Source organism: Amaranthus tricolor, chromosome 14 (assembly GCF_026212465.1).
Source record: "Amaranthus tricolor cultivar Red isolate AtriRed21 chromosome 14, ASM2621246v1, whole genome shotgun sequence".
NCBI lineage: Eukaryota > Viridiplantae > Streptophyta > Magnoliopsida > Caryophyllales > Amaranthaceae > Amaranthus > Amaranthus tricolor.
Genome location: NC_080060.1, coordinates 4,604,417 through 4,628,142, shown reverse-complemented (window position 1 = coordinate 4,628,142; position 23,726 = coordinate 4,604,417). Strand labels below are relative to the sequence as shown.

General features: G+C 35.9%; 3 protein-coding genes across 9 annotated transcripts; 1 reads left to right on the top strand and 2 right to left on the bottom strand.

The window, feature by feature from the left end:
- Positions 1-192: 192 nt before the first annotated feature.
- LOC130800435 (phosphatase IMPL1, chloroplastic) lies at positions 193-15,473 on the bottom strand. Of its 5 annotated transcripts, none has more exons than XM_057663958.1 (11): positions 15,049-15,473; positions 14,228-14,295; positions 13,548-13,681; positions 12,340-12,428; positions 11,893-11,950; positions 11,764-11,816; positions 11,301-11,399; positions 11,105-11,218; positions 9,316-9,417; positions 7,594-7,715; positions 193-256 (listed from the first exon to the last, which is right to left on the bottom strand). In XM_057663958.1, exons 1-10 carry the CDS (start codon positions 15,385-15,387, stop codon positions 7,617-7,619), a joined length of 1,155 nt encoding a protein of 384 aa, XP_057519941.1. In that variant the 5' UTR covers positions 15,388-15,473; the 3' UTR covers positions 193-256; positions 7,594-7,616. The 5 variants fall into 5 exon arrangements, 4 of the variants coding, with proteins under 4 accessions (XP_057519941.1, XP_057519939.1, XP_057519940.1 ...); XM_057663956.1 differs by lacking the exon at positions 193-256 and adding an exon at positions 6,852-7,092; XM_057663957.1 differs by lacking the exon at positions 193-256 and adding an exon at positions 6,852-7,080.
- On the top strand, positions 4,316-5,084 carry LOC130799206 (serine/threonine-protein phosphatase 7 long form homolog). The gene is made up of 2 exons (XM_057662314.1): positions 4,316-4,666; positions 5,010-5,084. The coding sequence occupies exons 1-2, from the start codon at positions 4,316-4,318 to the stop codon at positions 5,082-5,084; spliced, it is 426 nt and encodes a 141-aa protein (XP_057518297.1).
- A 1,747-nt stretch (positions 15,474-17,220) lies between the features above and the next one.
- Positions 17,221-23,095, bottom strand: LOC130800434 (uncharacterized). Of its 3 annotated transcripts, none has more exons than XM_057663953.1 (11): positions 22,674-23,095; positions 21,600-21,714; positions 21,454-21,510; positions 21,295-21,357; positions 21,146-21,214; positions 20,913-21,005; positions 20,531-20,635; positions 20,365-20,442; positions 19,561-19,689; positions 18,414-18,516; positions 17,221-17,960 (listed from the first exon to the last, which is right to left on the bottom strand). In XM_057663953.1, exons 2-11 carry the CDS (start codon positions 21,705-21,707, stop codon positions 17,770-17,772), a joined length of 996 nt encoding a protein of 331 aa, XP_057519936.1. In that variant the 5' UTR covers positions 21,708-21,714; positions 22,674-23,095; the 3' UTR covers positions 17,221-17,769. The 3 variants fall into 3 exon arrangements, with proteins under 3 accessions (XP_057519936.1, XP_057519935.1, XP_057519937.1); XM_057663952.1 differs by having other exon boundaries at positions 22,669-23,093; XM_057663954.1 differs by lacking the exons at positions 21,600-21,714; positions 22,674-23,095 and having other exon boundaries at positions 21,306-21,357.
- Between the last annotated feature and the right edge of the window lie 631 nt (positions 23,096-23,726).

Below are 23,726 nucleotides of genomic sequence, written 5' to 3'. Positions count from 1 at the left end.
GCGAGGAACAATGTTCCTCAACTCCGTCAATGACCAGCTCGCAAGCCCGATCCATTGACCATAACATAACATCAACATAAACATTCACAACAACATTTGTCTCAACAATTTCCAATTCAAAAGAGCTTTAGTAAAAAGTTTATTTCAAGAATGTAGTCTGATCAGACCCTTTAAGGGACTGCTACTACTCACCAAAGACGACGCTTCAAAGAGTCAGGTTCGATTCGCAGCTATCAGCTAGCAGAGAAATTGTCTCCTGAAGCATAACAATAAACACAATCACCAAAGAGCATTCGATGCTACTATACTACATATAACATATTACATCTCCTCCTAACACTCAAGATTCTATTCTAGCAATTCTAATCATTAAAGAATTATGCACATTCTGATTAATCATTAAACCCAAAATCAAGAATACCCAAAAGAATTTAATAATCTCCTCAAGAATATCAAATCATCTAATCAATATAAACAATAAGTATTTCATCCCACAATCAATGATTTTCCAAAGTATCTCCTAATTCATTCAAGACCTTCAAATCATCATTAACCCTACGAATAATAAACATTTTTGACCAATTTTCTTAATTTCTATGCTCATACATTTGATACTAATCATCAAGATCCACCAAACTCAATCCAACATCAATTATCTTCCTATATAAGTTTCCTTAATCGCAAAAGTAGACATTCAAATTCAAAATCAATAATCTTCCAAAGAACCTTATAAAACTTTCAAGAACATCAAATTGACCCATACTTTATCAATAATAAACTTTTCCTAACAAATCCTTGATCTCAACATCAATCCACAAGACGCATCTAATAATTTAAAGAGAACTAGTATGTATATAATAATTTCTCAAAACATCCAATTAATCTCAATGTGGGGATAATATTATAATCAGCAACAATAAGATAATATAATAACATAGAAAAGATTGATAATCTCGACATTATGAGGATTATAAGACAAGAATATCAAAAACAGAATAAAAAATTAAGAGGAATACAATTTTTACCTCTGAATTGGCAGCAATGAATCAAGGGAAAGATGAGGCAGTAGCCACTGCCTTCTGCGAAAGTCAGAGAAATGGGGAAAGGGTAGTTAGGTTTTGGTGGCTTGAATGGAATGCTTGGTTATTCAGTTCTTGATGCTCAATGAACTTAGTGATTTATGGTTTGGTTATTTAATTCGAAAATCAGATAAAGAAGGCAAGATGAATATACCTGCTGTTGCTTCAAAAAAATCAAATGAAGAAGATGGATTAGGGCTCTGCTTCTTGAAAGAAATCACGAAAGAGAGAAGAATTTCGCAGAGGGAAGAAGATTTCGAATCTTGTTTCAACGAAAATCAAGGGCAAGAATCCTTGTTCACCTTCGAAAATCAGACAATATAATGCAAGGAAGAAGTATTTTGTGGCACTACTGAGAGGAATACAAACTGATTCGATGGCGAGGAAGGAGAAGAATGGTTTGTGCCCTAGCACCATTGACGTTTTCTTCATAGAAATTTAGAGAAATAAGGGTTTGAAGATTCAAAGAGGAATGTCGTGAAGGGAAGGAGATCGACTATTAGTTGAAGAATTTCAGTGTGGTTCTGCCATTTTCTGAGGGAATGGCGAGAGAAAAGGAGGAAGATAAGGGTTTATGCAAATGGGAGGAAGAAGGAAATGGTTGTTGACTTTGAGTTCATCGCGTGAGAGAGGGAAGGAAGGGTTTGGGTACTTTAATCAAAAATAAAAGAAAAGGAAAAGAGGGAAGAAATTAAATTGAGAATATTCTATGTCATGTGTATTTAGGATCATTCTCGCACTGATAATTCTCTTAAACTTACTCGTCTTAAAATATTAATTTCCCAAATGTTACACTATGTCCACCTTTAGAAAACTATAAGGAGGACAACTCATGGAGGACTTGGGCTTGTGATACCACATACACCGAAGATGGAGAGTTTGAGAAGGGTATGATGTTTGATAGCAAGGAAGCATTTTTGGAAGCTATCAGAGTGTATCATATTTGCAGAAATGTGGAGTATAGAACGGAGACCTCGAACCAAACTGTCCTTACCTTGAAGTATAAGTGGAGTTGTTCGTGGAGACTTAGGGCTACGTTTGATTCTTATTTATCTTCATGGCGTATTATTACGTATAAGGATAAGCATGGTTCTTGTGTATTGGGTAGTGACACTGTTTCGGCTGGACACATTCACCTGACATCTTCTGTCATTAACAATGTCATTAGAAATTGTGTTGCTAAAGACCCATCCATTAAGGTATCTATCGTACGGCAGATGGTTAAAGATCGTTTTGGTGTGGATGTGAATTATAAGCGAGCGTGGTGTGCAAAGCAACAAGCCTTGTTGTCCATTTACGGGACCTGGGAAGGTTTTTACTCTCTCCTTCCACACTTTTTAGAAGCTTTGCAACATTCCAACCCGGAATATGTAATTGAGTGGTATTTTAAGGAGGACCATGACACAAGTGTATATGTGAGACCTAATATTAGGACCTTCCAACGTGTCTTTTGAGCCTTTAAACCTTGCATTGAAGGCTTCAATTATTGTAAACCTCTTATCGCCATTGACGGCACACACTTGTATGGTAAATATCATCATACCTTATTGACTGTCATTGCCCAAGATGGTGATAAGGGAATCTTTCCATTAGCCATTGCCTTGGTAGAGAAGAAGAATATAAGTGCATGGTCGTGGTTCATGGCTTGTATTCATAAGCATGTCACACATAGGATGGGTTTATGCGTTATTTCTGATAGACACGCGGGTATTTTAGCAACCATGGAAGAGCCGGAATGGCAACCACCTAATGCTTATCATAGGTTTTACTTACGCCATTTGCTTAGCAACTTTAATCGTGCTATGGGTAATGTTCAGTGAAGAAGCTGTTTGGTAAAACAACTGAGCAAAGACAACAAGTTAAGGTAATGAATGGTTTAAAGGCAATTGCGACTGCAAAACGAGAGGCAATTTTCTAGATTGATGATGTGGGTGATATGTCTAAGTGGTCGTTGTGTCATGGTGGAGGTCATAGGTATGGAGTTACTAACACGAACTTAGCTGAAGTTTTCAATTATGTGATGAAGGGTGTACGTTTCTTACCTTTGACAACACTTGTTGAATTCACCTTCTATCGGGTAAACGACTACTTTGTTCAAAAACGTGAATGTGCTAGCACATGGTTACTTGGAGGTACACAACGCATGCCACCAGGATTATCAATAGAAATACTGAGAAGGAAAATTTCCATGACATAATCGCATTTGATTATAGAAGAGGTGTATTCGAAGTTAAGACTGGGAGGGGAACTAGAGGATCGTCCAAGGGGGGTACGATTCAACATGTAGACTTGAATCAAATGAAGTGCACATGTAACAAACTTGAGATATACCACCTACCTTGTTCACATGTACTTGTTGTTTGCATCAAACGATACCTTTCATATGAGAGGTTCTTGGATCCGTGCTATACATCTCAAAGTTATGCAAGTACATACGAACATTACTTTATGCCAATGATCGATAGGAGGTCATGGCCGCAATACACGGGCTTTGAACTTAGACATGATCCCGATCAAATTCGGGGTAAAGGGAGGCCTACGTCTAGGAGAATTGCCAACGAATGGATGAGGGTAGAAAGAAACGATCTAATTGTCATCGTTGCGGGAGCGAAGGTCACAACATTAGAACTTGTAACTCAAGGTAATATATTATATATATTATACTAGCATGATAATCTGTAACTCAAGGTAATATGTTATATATATTATACATAATTACATAATAGTAATATTAACTAAAGCTACTGCGAACACAGCAGTAGAGGAGAGGGATCCAGCAGCTCCAGGACCCCTAGATCCTAGTGTCTTGACTATGCAACATAAGCACAGGAGTACTCCTCTTTGGGATGCCCAGGTTAGGTGTACGATAGTTGTGATTTGCATTTTACTAATGCTAACATAAAATTAACTTATTTATATGTCAATATTCATAGGTGTTCGATGCAGAAACGCTAGGCACCAGGCATCCAAATTCCGTTCCATGGGTGATCGATAATAGAATCATCCCGTACTTGAAGCTAACGAGGTTATACAATTTTCACCTCGTTGCATACGATAGAGTTGACCGTGCCATTATCACAGCATTGGTCGAGAGATGGCGTTAGGAGACGCATACATTTCATCTCCCTCTAGGTGAGGCTACCATCACATTGCTTGATGTAGCCTTACTAACGCGGCTTCCCATCGAGGGATGTGCTGTGTGTACAGTCGGACGCCAGCTATTAGGCTGGCGTGACATGGTGCATCGCATATTGGGAGAACGCCCTCCACCGGAAGTGATCAGGGGGAGCGGTTTGCGCTGCACGTGGTTAGTTCAGACCTTCTCGCATCTCCTCGAAGATGCTGATGAAGGCACCATTTTGAGGTACGCCAAGGCATACCTCTTATACTTGATAGGAGTTGTGTTGTTTGCCGATAAAACAAACAACCAAATACATCTCCTTTACTTAACTTTACTTGACGACCCATGGGAGCGCATCGCCGAGTATAGCTGGGGCTCCGCAGCCCTTGGATACCTGTATAGGAGGCTATGTGGTGCTGCCCACAATAACATCAAGGAGATTGCAGGGCGAGTAGTCATATTACAGGTAATAAAAATAACATTTAACTCTAATCCGCTGTAGTTGAATTACATACTAATTACATTTCCAATGTTCAGTTGTGGGCGTGAGAGCATATTCTTATCGATCAACCTTACAGAACCGTTGGTCATGGTGATACTGCTCCTCCACCACAACCCCCACCAGATGCTGCGTACGGTTCAAGGTGGAATTTTGCACGCCGGACGCGCAAGCACACCGGCACCGGTCTCGGATTCTACCGAGATCAGTTAGACCTACTACGACCCTACCAGTTAAATATTTCAGTACTCATTAACATTAGTACAATTTAATTAACATATCACTTACATTTTCATAACATGTATTTTAGTTTTTGTGGGACCCATACCTTGTGGAAGCCTACACAGCTGTATCCGAACACTCGAGGATTCATTCATGTGCGTGAAGGGCTTCTGTGCCACTCATATGCTTCGACTTTGTCGAAGTACATCTACCAGAGCGCGTACTAAGCCAATATGGGTTGGTACAGGGCATTCCACCGCCTTGTGACACTGAACCTCAGTTGCACCGGATTTCGCGCAAAAATCAAGGTACGGCAAACTGGATGGACATCAACTGGCATCACATCGCTCGTTGGGATGGTAGACTGGAGCTGCTAGTACAAGGTGCGCTGATCAATGTTCATGGCGCACCTACTACACCAGATTACATGCCGTGGTTCCTCTCCATCCCGCGCCGATGGATGACACCACGTGCCATCTTCGCAGCAGCACATTACGCACCTGCTGCGCCTACGATGACCCAATTTGTAAGTCTTCATTTGCATTTATATGATTAAGTTGTCGATTACATAATATAATGTTACATTAACTAAATATTAATTGCAGGCACAAGGTGCGGCAGCAGTGATGCGGTACAGCCACGAGGAGCTGGTGAAGGAGATTTCACATGGCATGCTCGTCGGCTCGCAGTTTTAGCACTTCATACCGAAAGTCGCTGCAGAGTCCTCATCGACTACCGCCCATACGCATGTCTCATCTTCTGCTTATGACTATCATTTGGAGGAGATGGACCATTCATACCCCGTTGACGTTGCGGGGACCTCGCAGGCTAGGCCATCACAGCCATCACAGTACCAATCCTCTCCACTGCCAGAGCAACACCAGAACGCCTCTTACTATCGTAGGAGGCGTAGGAGACCAACTCAATTGGATAGGATAGATAAGGGTTGTGAGCGTTAACGTTTAACTTTTGTGTATTTGGATCGACTATATATATATATATATATATATATATATATATATGTTTATTTAGTTGTATATTTCAAACATTTGTATATATTTTGTTGTATATATATGTTTAATTACTTTATCATAGCCTCCAAGCTTTCACTTTCGAATGATCGGAGTTTTGGAGATGAATCATACCGCCTGAAATATACATTGACTTGTAATTACTTATTCTAACTTCTCTAATGCAAATACAACAAATAACAACTCAAAAATTAGCAAAAAAAAATTATGTACATAGTTATTCGCAGTTAGAAACTGCGAACAGCTATTTTGTCCTGTTTGGCTGTTCGTAGTTACTAACTGTCAACAGCTCTTTTCACGCTTACTTTTAGAATATTTTTGAAACTTAGATTATTTGGTTCATTTTTTTTATTTTTTCACTTATTGATTTCAAATTTTCACGTTGGTATCGCTGCACATACAGATTTGGAGACTTCGACAATATTGTTGCAAGATCAAAAAGGTGGTTTGCAAGTTAATTGCCATGGAAAATTGGTTGATGTGAAGCCTCTTCATGGTGCTTTGGTTATTTCAATTGGTGATACCCTTCAGGTAATTATCTGAGCTACTCTTGTGAGAGACCATATCTCAATGAGATGACCTCAAAACAATAAGCCCATATGTTAGTCTTTGTATTAGTTGGGTATTCGACCCGTGTATGGAGAATGTCTCATGGTGAAACCATCTCACACAAGCATTTGCATAATTATCTTGCTAAAACTAAAATTCTTTTATTTGTCGGCTACTCTTGTGAGTGACCGTCTCCAGTAAAACGGCCTCAAAACAAGAACCTCATATGCTAATAATTATATAAATTGGGTTGTTTAATCCATATTGAAGAGTGTCTCACTGTGAGACCGTCTCTCACAAGAATTTTTGCTACCTTGTTCATCTAGCTAAGAATTGTCCATCGACAAAAGTGCAAAACTAAATGGAGCATTTGATTGGAACGAGTATGTTTATCAATTAAATTTACTATTGTGCTATTTTTGAGGAATATGTATCTACAGATGATATCAAATGATAAATGCAAGAGTGGAGAACATCGAGTCTATGCCAATCCTTTATGTGAACCGAGAGTGTCTGGCGGTTTTCTTTGATCCAGGCATCAGTAAAATGTATATGGACCTCTGTTTGAGTTAGCTTCACCTGAAAAACCAGCTTTGTATCGACAATTTAAATTTAAAGATGTATCAGAGAAAGGTTTGGAAACGGAATTGGAGGGCGAGGGCAAATACACCATCAACTACTTTCGATTATAATCATCGAAATGCATTCTATCTTAACTTGTATATTACTTAAATAAACTCTCTGGAATTTTGTGTTTGCAGTCATTTTAGCGAACGCTCATGTAATTATATCCAGAAAAATCTTGGTACAGATCATTTGATTAAAAATCTTATTAATACTTTTATATTATTGTACAACATATAACACAGAAGGATGACAACCAAATTCGTTCGGCGTACAAGATCGGATGAATACTCAACTAGTAAGCACTAAGCAACACAAGTTATTTTGAAGTTAACCATTGTTTGGGAACAATAATAGACCAAAAAGGGCATAAATTGAATGATTGATCAGCTTCTATGACTGTTGCAAGCACATAGCAGAAGGAACATCAAAGTATATGTGATTTCATAGGGTAAAAGGAGGGGTTACCAAAGTAAAAAGTCGGCCAAAACTCAAAGGTCTGTGTTGTAGTTTTCAGGCTTAAACCACCAGGAGAAGTCAATGCCTTTCTCTTTTAGTGTCTCGGTTGCAGGACCGATCTTCTCTAGAAGCTGCAAATTTACGAACATCAAGAAATCATCGAAAAAGTTGCATCTTAAACCAAGAAACATATTGAAGATTTATAAAAGCAAAAGCAACAATTTATAACAATCATTGTAAGCATCCTAAACATGCATCTCTTTGATTATCAAGATTCTAACTGTAGATAGTATGCAAACTTGCCCAGGATGAATCGGAGTTGTATATAAGGGAAAATGTCTGAGCACTCAGCAGACGGATCATCCCAATAGCTAGCAAACACCCTTACTGATCCCCGAAACATATTTTGATATTATAATTCTATTCCACCATTACTAGAAAGTTCAAATTGAGGGTTTCCTCGAGAATTAAGGAACTTCCATTATGCTCCACCTTACATCAACATCCCTTGAGGGTTTTAGAGAGCTTTATGCATGAGAACAGAGATCCTCTCGACACTCATAATGCACCTGAGCTTGATGCGACACAAACCAGGCATGCATACATCAACACTATCACTGTGTTTGGATAGAGAGAAATGGAGGGAAAGGAATGGAAGAGATTTGAAGGATGGAGGATCCCTTATTTGGATAACAAAGAGAGGGGAGAGATTTGGAAGCGAGAGGTTTAGAGGGAAAACATGGACAAATTTTATTAAGAATATAATATCTCCTAAAGTAGAAAGGTTTAGAGGGTAAATACTCATTTTTCTTCTTAGGAGGGAGAGTAAAGAAAGGAGGGAAACGGAACGAAGGGAAGGAAAGGAAAGGTAAGGAGGGAGATGTACCTTGTTTGTTTAGAAAGGAAGGAAAGGGAAAAAGAAGGAAAATAAATGTTTTCCCTTTAAATCTTTCCATTTTAGAAAAGATTGTGTTCTGAACAAAATTTGTCCATGTTTTCCCTCCAAACTTCTCTCCAAATCCCACCCCTTTCTTTTTTATTATCCAAACAAGGGATACTCCATCCTTTCAAATCTCCTTCATTCATTTCTCTCAATTTCTCTCTTTCCAAACACAGTGTAAAGAATGCTTCATATTTTCAACCCTTTATCCGCTAAACAAATATGGCATCTCTAAACATTTCTTAGAAGAAACTCAATTGCACTTTAGTCGCCAAAATAAATCTTAATATCAAAGTATGCCTACCTCAATTATGAATCTACATTGCCAACAAAAGAACGATTTGAATATGAAAAGTGACAATGGGCATTATTTTTTCTTCGTTTCAAAAATAATTATATAACCAGCAAGGAAAACTTTCTAGTTACTAGTTTAATACAGAATTTCTCCAACAGATAAAAGGAAAGCAAAGAAAAGTAGGAAGGAGCACGTAAGAAGCAGATGACAAATGCAAAAATCACAACCGTTGGCTCTTGAAGATCCTCAAGTTATACTTTATTAAATTGGAGAAATGAAAAATATGAAAGGCGGAACTTTCAAGTTTTATTGAACGGCTAAAACAAGACCATCAACATGATGCTGCCAAAAAAGCACTCCCAACCTACGGAAGACCTCTTGCACAAATATGACTCATTTTACATCAACCCACACATAATAAAAGACAAAACCAGAGCTACAAGTATTGCGGTAAATCAAGATTCAAGCATCTTAGAAGGGTAGGGACAGAACGAACCTGCGAATGAATCAATCCATTAGAAACAATAACAGATCTATCGTATACACAAAAATTTCCACCATCCATGCGTGTCACAGCTCCACCAGCTTCTTCAACAATCTGTGCGGAAAAAACTATGATTAGATGAAATCAAATAGAGTTCAAATTTCAGAAGCAGCCAGTATCCAATAATTCCTTGTACCAATAAAATATAAAGCAGCCAGTAGCCACTCGAATCTGATCAAAGATCATATAAACATACACAAAATGCTTATGTATAAGTTTTCCCAAGGCCACTAAGTGGCTCTCGCTAAGGCGGGATTAGGAAATGGTCGAATGTGAACTTACCCTTGTAATTACATTTAAACAGACAAATATCATTTTCTTAAATCGGAACTATAATTTTACTACTCCCTTAAAATATCTTACCACTAGTTCTCTAGACAATTCTCTATCTGATCCAGCTAAGATCCACCCCAAATCCCGCTCTTATTAGCTAATCTCAAGCCAAGGATACAGCTAAAAAGCATAGGAATGAATACAACCCTCGAGGAGACCAAATATGAAGACAAAAATGCCATCATCATGTGAGATAGAAATATAGCCATACAGTACTTCACAGCCATTAGACTAGCAACAAGACAAATTGGCAAAATCACAGGAAAAAAAAAAAAAAAAAACTTTTTTGGTGGGGTGGTTGTATCCATACAGCTAGCCCCAACCCGTAAACAAAGGCTCCAAAATAGTGAAATTTTTTATCATCATGGATAGTGTATCCAACTAGAGGTGTTAAGCCAAAAGTTGTACTGAATAATGGGTATTACACTAGTGTGTAGTCAATAGACTTGAGGCTTGAGAACAAACCTTTTAGAAGAGTATATCCCTTAGAGTTAATTTTTGGAAATCCAAAATCCCATTATCAAGGGATCGTGTAATATGTATATTGTATCTGAGGTGTTCAAAACAGACCCAATGATCCAATATCCACCCAACCTTGTAACCGAACCTGACTTACCCGACTTCAAAATGAATTTAAATTTATATAAAAATCAATGTGGGCACAATAACCCATTTTAAACCGACCCGAAACACTTGACCCATAATCGACCTGATAACCCGAATAAACACCTCCAATTGTATCCCACAAAAAAACGAGATCGACTAAAAGTTGTACTGACTAATGAGTATTAAACCAGTGTGTCGCTGTAGGAGGCTTGAAAACAAACTTTCTAGAAATGTAGACCCCTTGAAGTCAGCTTTTAGAAATCCAATTATCAGCAACAAATAAAAGAAAGTAGGAAATGCTATTCAAAAATGAATTTACTGCCGAAGTTGGTGAAACCTGTCTGCAACAGCACATGTGACAGGATGAGTTTTTAACTCCAGCGGTCCAGCCTCTAGGCCTAGCTAGGGTATATTTGGATCTGTAAAGAAAGCCCCTTAGACTGCTGTTTTGAGTTTGAATTGACATTGAAATAAACCCATCAGGATCACGAGTTTTCTGCTTCATCCTCCTATAACAGGAGTAAGAAGTATTTAAATGATGCTGCAAGGAGAATCAAACAGCTAGAACATGGCAAAGGCTGGTTCTAAATGTGTTATGTACCCCATATGGCTGTATTGACATGTAACACATTTGACACTTGACATTACATTTCTATGTGTACCTATTCCTGTAACTAATCCAACCAAAAATCTTGTAATCTCATTAAAGAATCAAGCAAGACATTGCAAAAGTTAAGCCTAAATTGTTCTGCTAGACTGTATCTAGCAAAACCAAAAACATAGAGACGGAAAACTGTATTACCAAAACACCAGCAGCCATGTCCCATGGTTTCAAACGATATTCCCAATATGCGTCAGCAGCACCTATAGCCACATGGCACATATCAACTGCTGCAGCACCAAGCCTCCTCACACCCTGCCCATTAGAGAGAGAATCTTTCAGTCATAACTCAAATCAGAGTGCGCAAATTATCATACAAAAACATAAGTGTTCATACCCGACTAATGTCTGTGAATTCCTTGAACAAATCAAGATTTGTTAACCACGCATCATCATGTTCATAGCCGAAGCCTGTAACAAGAAGTGATCGCTCCACCTAAGCAAATGCAAATACTGCAAACTAGACTCAGAGTTCTAAAAGATATTGTAAAGATATAGGAAATGATAAGGAATTCTCAATTATTAGATACAAAAGTTGTAGTAGTAAAGTACCATGAAAGTTAAAAAGACATCATACCTAGGTGTAAGATTGTTACTTATACAGTTATGAAACTCAAACCAATAACCCTCTTCGATCAACACATAACATACAGGAGACATCATCTTTTTGACATATAATCCTATACCAATTAATTTGCTCGAATAACTTGCTAAAGGTATTGAAGGGGCATTCTAAATTTAGGCTCAAGCAAAATAATTAATCTTTGCTAACAGACTTATGAGTACGTATTAACACTTACCAGATCAGTTGCACTAACTTGAATCTGTTGTCCATTACAAAATGCTCCCCCACCTAACAGATAATTACAATAATGGTAAACAGCCAAAAAGGGGAGAGCTAAATGAAATCCATTCAGTAAACCACTGACCAGCAACTGCTGTAAATGTGCGGGTGTTCCAACACATAGCTCCGCCAACAAATTCAACCTAAAAGGTGGAAACCAAAAAAGGATGTATTTACTCACAAGAGAGAAATGAAAAAGTAACTACAATACCAATGTTCTTTATTTCCCCTTTAGATCCTTTTAAATGGTAAAAAGAAGGTTCATATTTAGACGGAGACGGAACATCAATTTAAGACCAGAATACCAGATAATTTTAAGATTTTGCTTATTTTTATTTGTTTTACAAAACAAACTTAAAATTAATTGTGCCTGAACAGTCAATGACTCCCCCCCCCCCCCCCCCCCCCTTCAGCTTTTAAACAATACAGCAACATAGTTTCACAGCTTCTACTACTACTGCAGTTACGTCCTGAAGGGTTTATTCAAAAAGCCAAATTAGTTAACAGCCATGCAATTTAAAAGACTATTTACCACAGCAGCAGCTATTGGCTTCCCTCGGAACAGAACACCCACAGAAACAGCAAAACTAGGATAACCGTGAGCAAAGTTTGTGGTTCCGTCTGTGGATTTGATAAAATTCACATAAGAAGCAACATCAGATGGCCAACAATGGATATTTCTTAAAGAAAATATTAGATTCCTAAAAAATGTGAATCCACAAAAGAGAAACCGTGAACAGCATTACAAGATCTAAAAATGGCATTGATATTCAAACTTGCATGCAACTTAAACCCAGGTAAATTACAAAGAATTGCAAAGGATACTGCATCGCAAGATTCATATTTCGTTATATTTTAGAAGAGACGGACATATTCTTAAGCAATAACCACTTAAATTGTAGAATTAAAGGCACCACCTTTTTTCTAAACCATTAAAAATTTGCTCACTCTTCCTCAAGCCCCTTTCTATTAAATGTTTATGGTCAATAAAGTACATTGCATGGGCATGTTCTTTCAAACTACTAAAAGTTCCGGTCAGCCCACTTGAGTTGTGTTCAGTTCAATTTGGTTCGGTTTAGTTCAGTTTCTTTCAATATTTTTAATAATGATCTTCATTATTCATTCACATTGGTTCACTTCAATTATTTTAGTTGTTTTTCAGTCATGGGGTATAGGCCCTAAGACTACGTCAAACCTCAACACGCAAAAATTGCTTTCAATTCGCCAAGCCGCCAACTCTATTGCTAGCTCAGAATTCAAATCATTTTCACAAATCTACCCAACTAGAATGCACAAAATACCTATGTGACTCTCATCAAACCTTCACACAAAGTGACAAAACCAAGACCACCTTCATAACAAGAAGCTGATGGCAATGATACTAAATACAAATTATGAGACCAAGGCCAACTCTAGTTAATAAACTGTGCATGTCAATTTAAAAGGCATTACAGTGACAACAGTATTCCATACAAATTCTCCAACTTGGCAGTAATGCGGCAGCACGGTGCTATGACTTTTCCTTTAAAGTAGGAAGAAAAGACAAACTAATACTTTGAACAGTATCAGAAAGCTGAACCTGCTCACTTGCATATCGCAGCAATAAACAAAATCCCATGCAACAGAAACAAAATGTTTTGTCATGCAACTCACAACTCTAAGACCAAATATGTAGAATAGAGCAAATACGATAGCCACATGTCATGAACATTGAAAGTCATAATAAAGTGGGAAAATCACCAAGTGGATCAATGCACCAAAGGTAATCTGAAGAAGCATCTCCTATTATTCCTCCCTCTTCACCAAGAATAAGGTGGTCATTGAAGTTTGCCCTCACAACTTCTAAAATAGCATTCTCACTCATTTTGTCTGTTCTGCACAGAAAATCATATGATGATATATATCTAGTCAAATGTATGAAAATATAGAGTACCAGTGGCAGTGTGCCACAACATATTCAGGATTTGAACCAACAAATTGTCATAAACATAAAACATGTAATACATTAGTGAAGGATGAAGGGGAATGGCTTAGGAGTCACTCAGAAGTCAGAACAACTGATTTTATGGTGAAAGTTTAGACTTTACATAATCAGATGTCACCTTTTCTAGCTTTTCTTCTTGATGAAAATTTCTTAAGGTAGTGTTTGGCCTTAGCAGGAAGGTCGTGAAGGGGGAAAAGCTATGCCGGAAAAAAGAAAAACATAAAGAAAAAAAATTTTGAAGAGGCCTTAGCATCATTCAACTTACAAATATCTTTAGATCCCCTTATCTATATACTACATGACATGAATTCACCAAAGTATGTCATCAGTTGAAAAGACACACCACGCAAAAATAGTAAAAACCATTGATACATAATTCTACAAGTAGCAGAAAAAAATCATCTAATTAAGTTATTAATGATTAGAAAACCATTACTCAGTCACCAGGTCAGTGAGTCCTTTGTAAGAAATTTTCCTAGGCTTGTTAACAGCATCCATTACTACCTGAAAGAGTACCACAAAAAAGTTGAAATTTAGAAAGGCTACCAATATCAATTTTAGCAACTTAGGAGCAACATACTGAATAATTCCACAAAGAGAAGCTCTGTATAATGCATGTAAACAAACAAACGACAGAAACCAAATACAATTCCATTTTGTATGTACATTGTACAATAAAATTTCCCGGTAAGCACCGTACTCATGATGGATTATATAACATATCACTTCAACGGCCATTGCTTAATCTTTTGATTGAGTTGGTCTCTTGACATGGTATTAGAAGCCAATGTTAGAAAAAATCACAGGTTCGAATCTTATTCACCTCTCATCTCAATACAACATATATCGGGGCTTAGAGAAGAGCCTGACGCATCCACCCTTCTAACCAAATGGCTCTCAAAGTCTCTTGTGAGGAGGGCGTGATAGAATATACAACATAACGTGAGATTACAACCATTAGCTTTAAGCTTTTTGCTTTTAGTTGAGGAAGTATATTGACAAATCAATGTAGACTACAATCCATAATAATGTCAAACTTTGACCTCTACTTTGATAAACTAAGAACATACTAGATCACAAACTCCACTATAGAGCTAGACACTATAATCAATGAATACTAAAAACTCAGTCCCATCCATTGTGCTACATTTACATTAAAAAGTTCTCACAAGTCACATCAAACACTGCAATGTAGTAAAATGAAAAAGAGTACCCTTCCAATTTACTTTCGGTATATGAAAGGAGAGAAGAGAGAACCTGGGCACCAGTTTTAGCAGCTTTTTCAACAACCCCAATAAGTTGATTGGTGGGAATTGAACCAGTTGATTGAGCACCCGCTTTGGAATATCGGGTCTCAGAAGAAACAGCCCTAGTGCAGAAACATACTCTTGACAATGAAGATGAAGATAAAGAAATTGGGTTCAACCTTACTGCCCTTCCAAAAATCTCATTCCCAGCTTTTAGGGATTTTGAATTTTTGAGAGTAGAGAAGAACCCAATTGAATGAAGTGTTGGGTAATCAGATGTTCGAGCTGAAGTGGGTAGTTGATGAGATTTTAGGAGGGTTAGAGAAGATGAGATCAAGCACCTCCCCATTTTTGAAGATAATCTGTGACACTATAATTTCTGAAATTTCTGAGACCACTTACAGTTACTGATACTGATAACCGATATCGATATATGACCGGCTTTTTTTTAACTCGATTCATCATCGTGCTGATCGTCATCATTTTAGTATACGTCGCTCATAGAAATTTAGATGCTATTTATCGTTTATTTTTAATACATATTTTATTCTCAATTTACAAACTTAAACATAATTTGGTTGGATTTTGTTTGATTTATTTAATATAAATTTTAATGATATTGTTTTTTATATTTTTAATTATGTATAATTAGAGATATTTTAAATTAAAAAATACATTAAATAAAATACAAAAATAAATAAAACACATATAACGAATAAAATGAAATATATTTTTAGATGTAAGGCTAAAAAATCTCCTACACACTACAGCCTACATATAAGAGCAAAGAAAAATAAATCTTTATTTAGGCTTTAAAAATTAAATTTTCATTCACAAATATTATTAACTATTAGACTAACTCATTAATTATCTCGACATATTACCATAAAAACCATAGAAAATCATGTTGTTAAACGCTCCTCTTATTGTTAACACTTCATAGGTTAAAAGTTGTCTTTTATATAATGCCTTTAAATGTTAGGCAATATCAAAAATAATTGATGCTCAACAATATTTTTTTTCTTTAACTAAAATTGGTGCATATCTCATTTTGTTTTGGTTAAAAATTCTGAACAAATAGCTAGTTGTCCCTTAAATTACATAATAATAATAATAATAATAATAATAATAATAATGTTATTATTATTATTATTATTATGAATCAACAAGAAAGTCTTTATTTTATATTGTTTCTTTTTAGATTTTTTCAAAAAAAATCAAATATATATTCCTACATCTCATGAGTAGCCTACTAAAAGTAACCTATTATATGAAGAAATATCACCTTTAACAGTAAAATTTAAGGGACAGTGAATATTGAGATAGATAGAATTCAATCTCAAAACCTTTCAAACAAACATATTAATACAGATCTTTTTAGAAATGTGTTATTTGTGAAAATCAGGTCTTGTCTAAGTTAGAGTAAATATTACTTTTAACAGTTAAGCTCTTAGGTTCGATTCTCACATAATACTCTAGCTTCTATAGGGGATCAAACCAACTACTCCCTCTGTTATGCGGCTTTTGCCATGAACTATTAAAATAAACTATTTTCTAATGGAATATCAAGAACTAAGATAAACGAGTAGATACGTGGAGTTGAGGACAAAATGAGACCGATGCAACTACAAACACATGAACTATCAGATTCATATGCTGCTCCGAACAGCAATTTCTTGAATCTCCTAACTACAAACACATCAAGCGATTCGATTGTATGCATACATCATCTACTTCCTACTTAATTGGACATTAAGAGACGGGGACCAACTGTGTTTAACTTGTTACAAATAATAATGCAAGAATTAAATACTACAAATATAAGCTGATTTTTGTAGTGTCTCCTATGTGTATGGCATTAGACTCTTTACTTGAATGAACCACCAATTAAAAAACACCGTAAAGATGAGTAGTTTGCAACGGTAATGTCACTTGGAAACCTTGATATTAATTGAAGGTTTTCTATTGTGATACTTCCCCCAAAAAAGTACTTGAGTTATGATAATGGAAATTCACAATGAGATATAATCATCCACTCCAACCGATTAATACAAAGCGATTGAACTAAATGATTTATGTGTTTATGAAGAAACTAAATATCAGAAAAACAATAAAAAGTTTATAACTCTCTTTTATGTTTCAAGAGAATGGGAGAAAGAAAGAGTGCGATCAGAAAATGATGTTCAAGTGTAAATGATATCCACACAACCACTCCTATTTATAGAATAATGTGGCATGGCTTCATCCAAATTCATTCATCAATGATAATTGTTATTTATCAGTTAATCATGACGTAAAACATTTATTTATAACACAATGCTCCATGAAACAAAGTTGCTTCACGAACAGTCGCTCTGTTCCAAGGTGCTCGAACGAGCATAATATGTGCTCAAACGAACATATGTCAAAACACATTTCAGAAACTTCCTGATGCAAAAAATTCCTAAGTGCTCGAACGAGCAAATGCTCGAAACATCAAAAGAAGCTTTTTGAACAAACTGCCTGACAAACAGTCGAGCACAAAAGTGCTCGAACGAGCAGTCCAGTCGAGCAAGCTAGTTTTGGTTCCGTTGTTACTTTCTTGCTTAGTTTATTACTTAGGTTCATTGGATATGGTCCTACAACCTCTAAAATACTCAACATATCTACTGTGTGGTTTCTCGTCGTGACTGAACTGTAGCTGAAGCCAAAATTTCTCAGGCACTTGTCAATTAGAGTGTGTTCATCAACCTTAACGCCGGGAATTCCAAGCCTTCTGCGTTTTCTTTGCAAGATACAAAGCAGATCTCGCAACCCCTGCCGCCAAAACCCCAGAAACTGCCTGTCTGACACTTGAAACCATAACTTTGCGTCTTATAATCCTTTCCAGACAATTTGCTGCTTCTGCTCTCGATTTAATGATAACTTCGTGGGGAACTCGACCTGTAGATACAATAAAGATAATGCCAATCAACCTGATGGTCTTCATATTGTTTTCAAAATTTGAATATTTTGATGAGCCACTGTTATAAGCCACTTTCTGAATTCAGTAAATTTGGATTTTTTACTCTTAGAGCATGTGTTTGAATTGGAGAAAATGGAGGGAAAGGCAGCGAAGTGAATCGGAAGGATGCATTTTCTCCAATTCAAACACATGCTCCAAGAGTAAAAAATCCAAAGTACTCAATTCATAAAGTGGCTTATTATAATGGCTCGGCATATACATATATATTGGCTAGGAGTACTAATTAAGGATAAAGGTAAGTAACCAAGTAATGTTTAGTTCAAAAGGACCCTGTAATACATTGACTACTTGGGCCTCAGATGCAGGTCATAAAGTTAGCTAATGAGAATTTCATGAATCTGCAGGCTAAATAAAGATCATTGATTTCTTACCAGATTTCTTTGTTTGCTGGTCAGTTAATTGTGTGCTTAAACTGGATCTGATTGCTTCAGGGAGACAAGAGACAAGTGACTGAACAGCAGGTAAACCACAGTCCTGGAATTCAGGGTAGCAAGTCAGAAACAGAATAATTAACTACCATCCAACTAAAGAAACTCATGTACTTTCTCAATTAGGAAGAAAGCTTTGTTTCCACATGTTTCTGTTATTCTCACTGACTAGTATGGGGAGTATGAAGAATCAAACAGCAGTAATAGCCCATGATGAAGTACGAGTATTGATATTTCTTAACATACAATTAGCATTTGCAAAACATAATTCATCAAATAAAGACACATGACAAATGAGAGTGTTTTGAGTGAACCCGTCAAAAGCATACATCAAGTTAGCGAGCAACAGCACACTTTCTTTAACTTCAATGAAGCAACCATGATTTGAAAAATATCAATCAAAATTAGGGGACCTTGAGAAAAGAAGAATGAAGAGGCTTGGTTTTACTAATCTGCAATTATTCAGTAATACCAAATGGAAAGAAAAAAATGTTGAGGTTTTTTTTTCTATTAAGAATCAATGGTATCAAGAACTCAATTTTTGCTGGAGTTTGATTCACAATTTCGAGAAAAAGCAAATCACGAATAGTTCCAATATCTCCCCCCCAACCCCCCACCATACTCCACATCCTCTCTCCCTGTCTTTATCTCACTCTCTCAAACATGGACAAATGCACCAGTGTTCTCCACTTATCTTTTATTCACAATTTGCCAACTAGTTTATGACCTAATCATACCAACATTTGGCTAATATCGCAAGCAAGAAACAAACGTGTGCAAGGAGGATGAGAATGTCACCTACTACTGGAATGAAAACCTATGTTACTAACCGTTCGGCATCAATTATCTTCAGCATCTGAAAATTACAGTATGTTATTTTTTTCTTAATAGACAAAGTTTATCAAAGTCTGGATAACCAGCAACCCTTTCGGGTTTCAACAGAAAAACTCCTAACCTAGAGTACCACTTTTCCCTATTTACAAGATATATTTAATCATTTTAGAGCTAGAGCCTAGAGGGTTGTTTTTTAATCTTTAAGATGCAATAAATCTAATGCAACCATTTTAAAAAAAGGGCATCTTTGCTGAACCTGAGTAATATTTTCCTGTTGATCCCCAAACAATGAGAAACTTAACAAATCTTTGTTGGAAAATTCCTCCAAAACTGGTTTATAAATTCCTTTGAACAAGTCAAACTGCCCTTGCACAATCTTTTGCACCTGCGTCATAGGGAGAGATGAAAACCCACTGAGCGTCTATAAGAGAAATTAGAAGCATGTATCTTGAAATGGAAAAAACCAGTATAAACAATAGCATTGAATTAGGAGGCATATACTGTCCGGCAGATAAATTAGCATTAAGATTAAGTAGAAAGAAACTCAGCTTACACATATATTCCACAAAACCATGATACCCCAAAAAATTATTGTATTCTGGCAAACTACAGTGCAAAGGCAATCAACCAAATCAAACCATACCTATGATGTAATGATGTGACCTCAACAAAAATTAAGTAGATTAATATTCAATCCAATTTCACAGTTTGCATAAAATCTTTAGTGGTATGAAGTATGCTTTCACATAGTATGAATGGATATATATGAAATCAGAAAAATTACAAAACAAAATGATTAAATGCCAAAGGCATAATTCTAACAATACGAGGTTGGCTACAACAACATCAGCAAAAGCAACATTTCATTACCACAATGCCACTCAAAAGACACACACTTCAGATAATCTGCACCTTTAAGGTACAACCTTCAACACATATAATGAGCCCAATTGTACCAGAGATACCGCCACGAAAAGGCATAACCTTAAAATATCAAATGCAAACTAAAAAATGACATGAGAAGTTAAGAGCGTGAAAAAAGCTAGGAAAATGGACATACCTTATGCTTGTCCTCAGCAAAAAGCATTCGCATATCACCGTTGTAAGAAAGGCTGCAGATTTTTGCATAAAGATCCTTCTGCAGTAGTACAAATACAATAAAAGAATATATTAGTAACTTGGTATCCCGAAACAGTTGAGCTAGATGCGACAACATCAAACTGTACCTGAGTGAAATGGGAAGGTAAAAGCAGTAAAGCTGCTGATGTTGCAGCTCTTAAATTAGAGGAGTTTAGATCTTCAACATCCAAGCTATCCACAAGAACGTTGATCTGTAATTAGAATTTTAAGGTTCAAACGAAAATTATCTCAGGGTTCAAGACCATGTCAGTGTAACATAATTCGTCGGCTAATTCACTTATAGAATCCGCAATTTGCTCAAAATGACCCAAAAAATATATCCCAAAACCAACCATAATTCACTTTTTTCAATTCATAAGTCGCGAGGAGACTAGTGATTCATGTGACAGTGAACCATATTTTAATTGGTTCGATCACCATCAACAGTTTCTCTATATTATTTTTATACGTCTAATTAAATAAACATACAGGCTTTTGAAGACGACCACTCAAGTAGAAGGTTTTCCAGTTAGTAATGTCGTCAACCAAGTCATGCATTCTGACCACACCATACTTGAAAGTCTGTCAACAGAAAACGTACACATACTGAATAAGCAGCTAGGAAACTTGTCAAAGAAATATTGTTATGCTCTCTTGTCACAAAGCTCACAATGCAAAATATACTCAACTATGGCCATACAACATTATTAATTGAGCAATACCTTATCATCCCAAGAAACAAAAGGGTTGAAGTGCACTCCGACACCGATTCCCTCTGCAACTTTAGTAATCTAATGAAGCAAAATTCACCTTTTATAGTCCCATGTAGAAAGTGAAGAATGTGAAAGAGATATAAAGTCAAAAAATGCACCAATTTCGCACCGCCAAAGCGCAATATCCATGAACTATAATGGCACCTGTTCATCTTCAAATTCTAAATCAAAAATATGGTAAAAATTTTCAGAAATAGGGAAATAAAACATTTCAATTGAAAAATAATGTGACTGAAAAAAGGACGGAGAAATTGTACCTGTGAGTGCCATTCAATAGGATCTCGAACACCAAGAATATAATCAATCATCCGCGACTATTGATGTAAGCATGGTAATTAAAGTTAATCAAAACAACCCAAATATGCTTAATACTCCTGAAACCTTAATTGAGATAAAAAGTTACCTTGTCGTGATTGTTAGGATGAAGGATAGAGCCATACACACAACAAAACTCCACAGGAGGGAGAATAGTTAGTAAACCAGCTAACTCTTCTCTTTTCTTGTCATCCATCTGTAAGCTGCAAAATATGTATCAAGCAAATTCAACAATCTTGTTTGTCTAATTCAATAAGGCTTATCATGAACTTCAATTACAATCTTGTTTGAAAACTCAATCTTTCATCTCTAAACCTAATAAAAAGGAGATGAATTTGAATGTGAAGTTATAGAAATAAGGAAAATGAAATTGAGTTTTATCATGAAGAAGAAACATCAAATTTTGAGAAACCTTTCAGGAATGTTTGTCTAGTTATTGGTATTAAATGATATTAAATGGTGTTACTGAGAATGAATTAGTGTTAATTGATGTGATAAGATTTTGGGAAGAAGAAAATGTAAGAGAACCAACAAATATGAACTTGTAAAGTGGCTTTCCGAGTAAAATCATAACAAAATTTTCATTATCGATCTCACCATTTTAATACCAATTATAAAATATGTCATTGGAGTCAAGCCAGAGCATCCAATTACACAGGTAATAAGGTAATAATTCAACAACAATCACTTTAATACAATAATAATAACTATACTCAACATAAGAATGATAATTACAACGTGGTATAGTCCATAGGCTATCTAATCGTGTTTCTAAGATTCTAACATAAACAACATATACCATAACAAGAACACAAAAATGCAAAATAAGTAGCATAATAAGATCGTTAACAAAATCAAAAACTTCTATCCATTTCAAGATACTTCAATTGCGACATTTTACATGCAAATAAATATTTCAATCATCCACAATTTAATCACAAATACCAATCAATTGTCTGTATACCAAACACACAAAAACACAAAGCAAGTAGTTTAATGAGATAATCAATAAGGCCAGAAAAATTGAATCCACGAAAAACACTTTGATTATTAACATTATAATCATAATTTACACATGCAAGTACTAAGAAACATAATCCTAAATCCTAAATCAAAAACCTAATATAGACTAAGACTTAAATAATTAAGCTAGTCACCTAGCTTGAATTTGGAAGGAAATGATGACGCTGGCGGCGGCAGTTGGATTGCTTCTACTACTCTTTAATCAATTTCAGTGCCCATAAATCAAATTAAACCCAAGAAATACTTGATATACTAAATAAATTTTCAAAGAAAAACGTTTGGGCAAGAAGGAATAATTTCAGGGATGAATTTTAACGACGAAAATGGGTGGTTTGCGCGGGCTATTGGGGGTCACTAATTCGGCTGAATGGAAGCGGCTCAGATCGGCTCGGCTCGGCTGGAATGGGTTGGGCTGCGGTGGTGCAGCTGGTGGATGAGGAGCAGGCGATCGGTTTTGGTTTCTTTGGGTAACATAATGACGTTTTGGTTTCTTTATTTTTTCCATTTAATACATTATTCCTAATATCCTTTTGTTCTTATTTTAAAAAAGTTGCATTTCTCCGGAAAACTCTCCCGTTACAAGGAGAAGTGTAGCTATTAGAAAATAGAAGTAGTAGTAAATTCAAAAGGAATAATAATCATTATACGAAAATAAATAGAAATGATTGAATTGTGATAAAAGAAAGAATTATTAAAATAATCATATAATTGTTGATTGAAGTGATCAACTCTAAAAACTTTGTTGATAAATATCAATAGATTGTTATTTTGTGATTTGTCATGTTTGTGAGTATGATCCTTCAATTCCGTTTTACATGATATCTTGTTGGGAACTATGGTATGAGAACCAACACTGGTGAATAGACATTTCGAAAAACGTATCTATAATTCTCAAATAAACTGACATCTTTAAAATCAGAAGTAAATAGCAGCAATTTAGTTTAATAATAAAATATAAGATTCTCTTAATTTAAGGATGACAGTATATTTATACTAGCTTATTATCTGAAAGCATTGAAACCCAATGATTGAAAAGCCCATTTTAACCTTGGTGAAAACCGTTATCTGAAACAATTATTTTCCACCTTTTACCTTGGTGAAAACATCAAAGTCAACATCTATTGACGTGTCTTTGTTCCGTACCATTAGCGTGAAACTAATGCATTAAATGCAAATGTTGTCTATTTTCCAA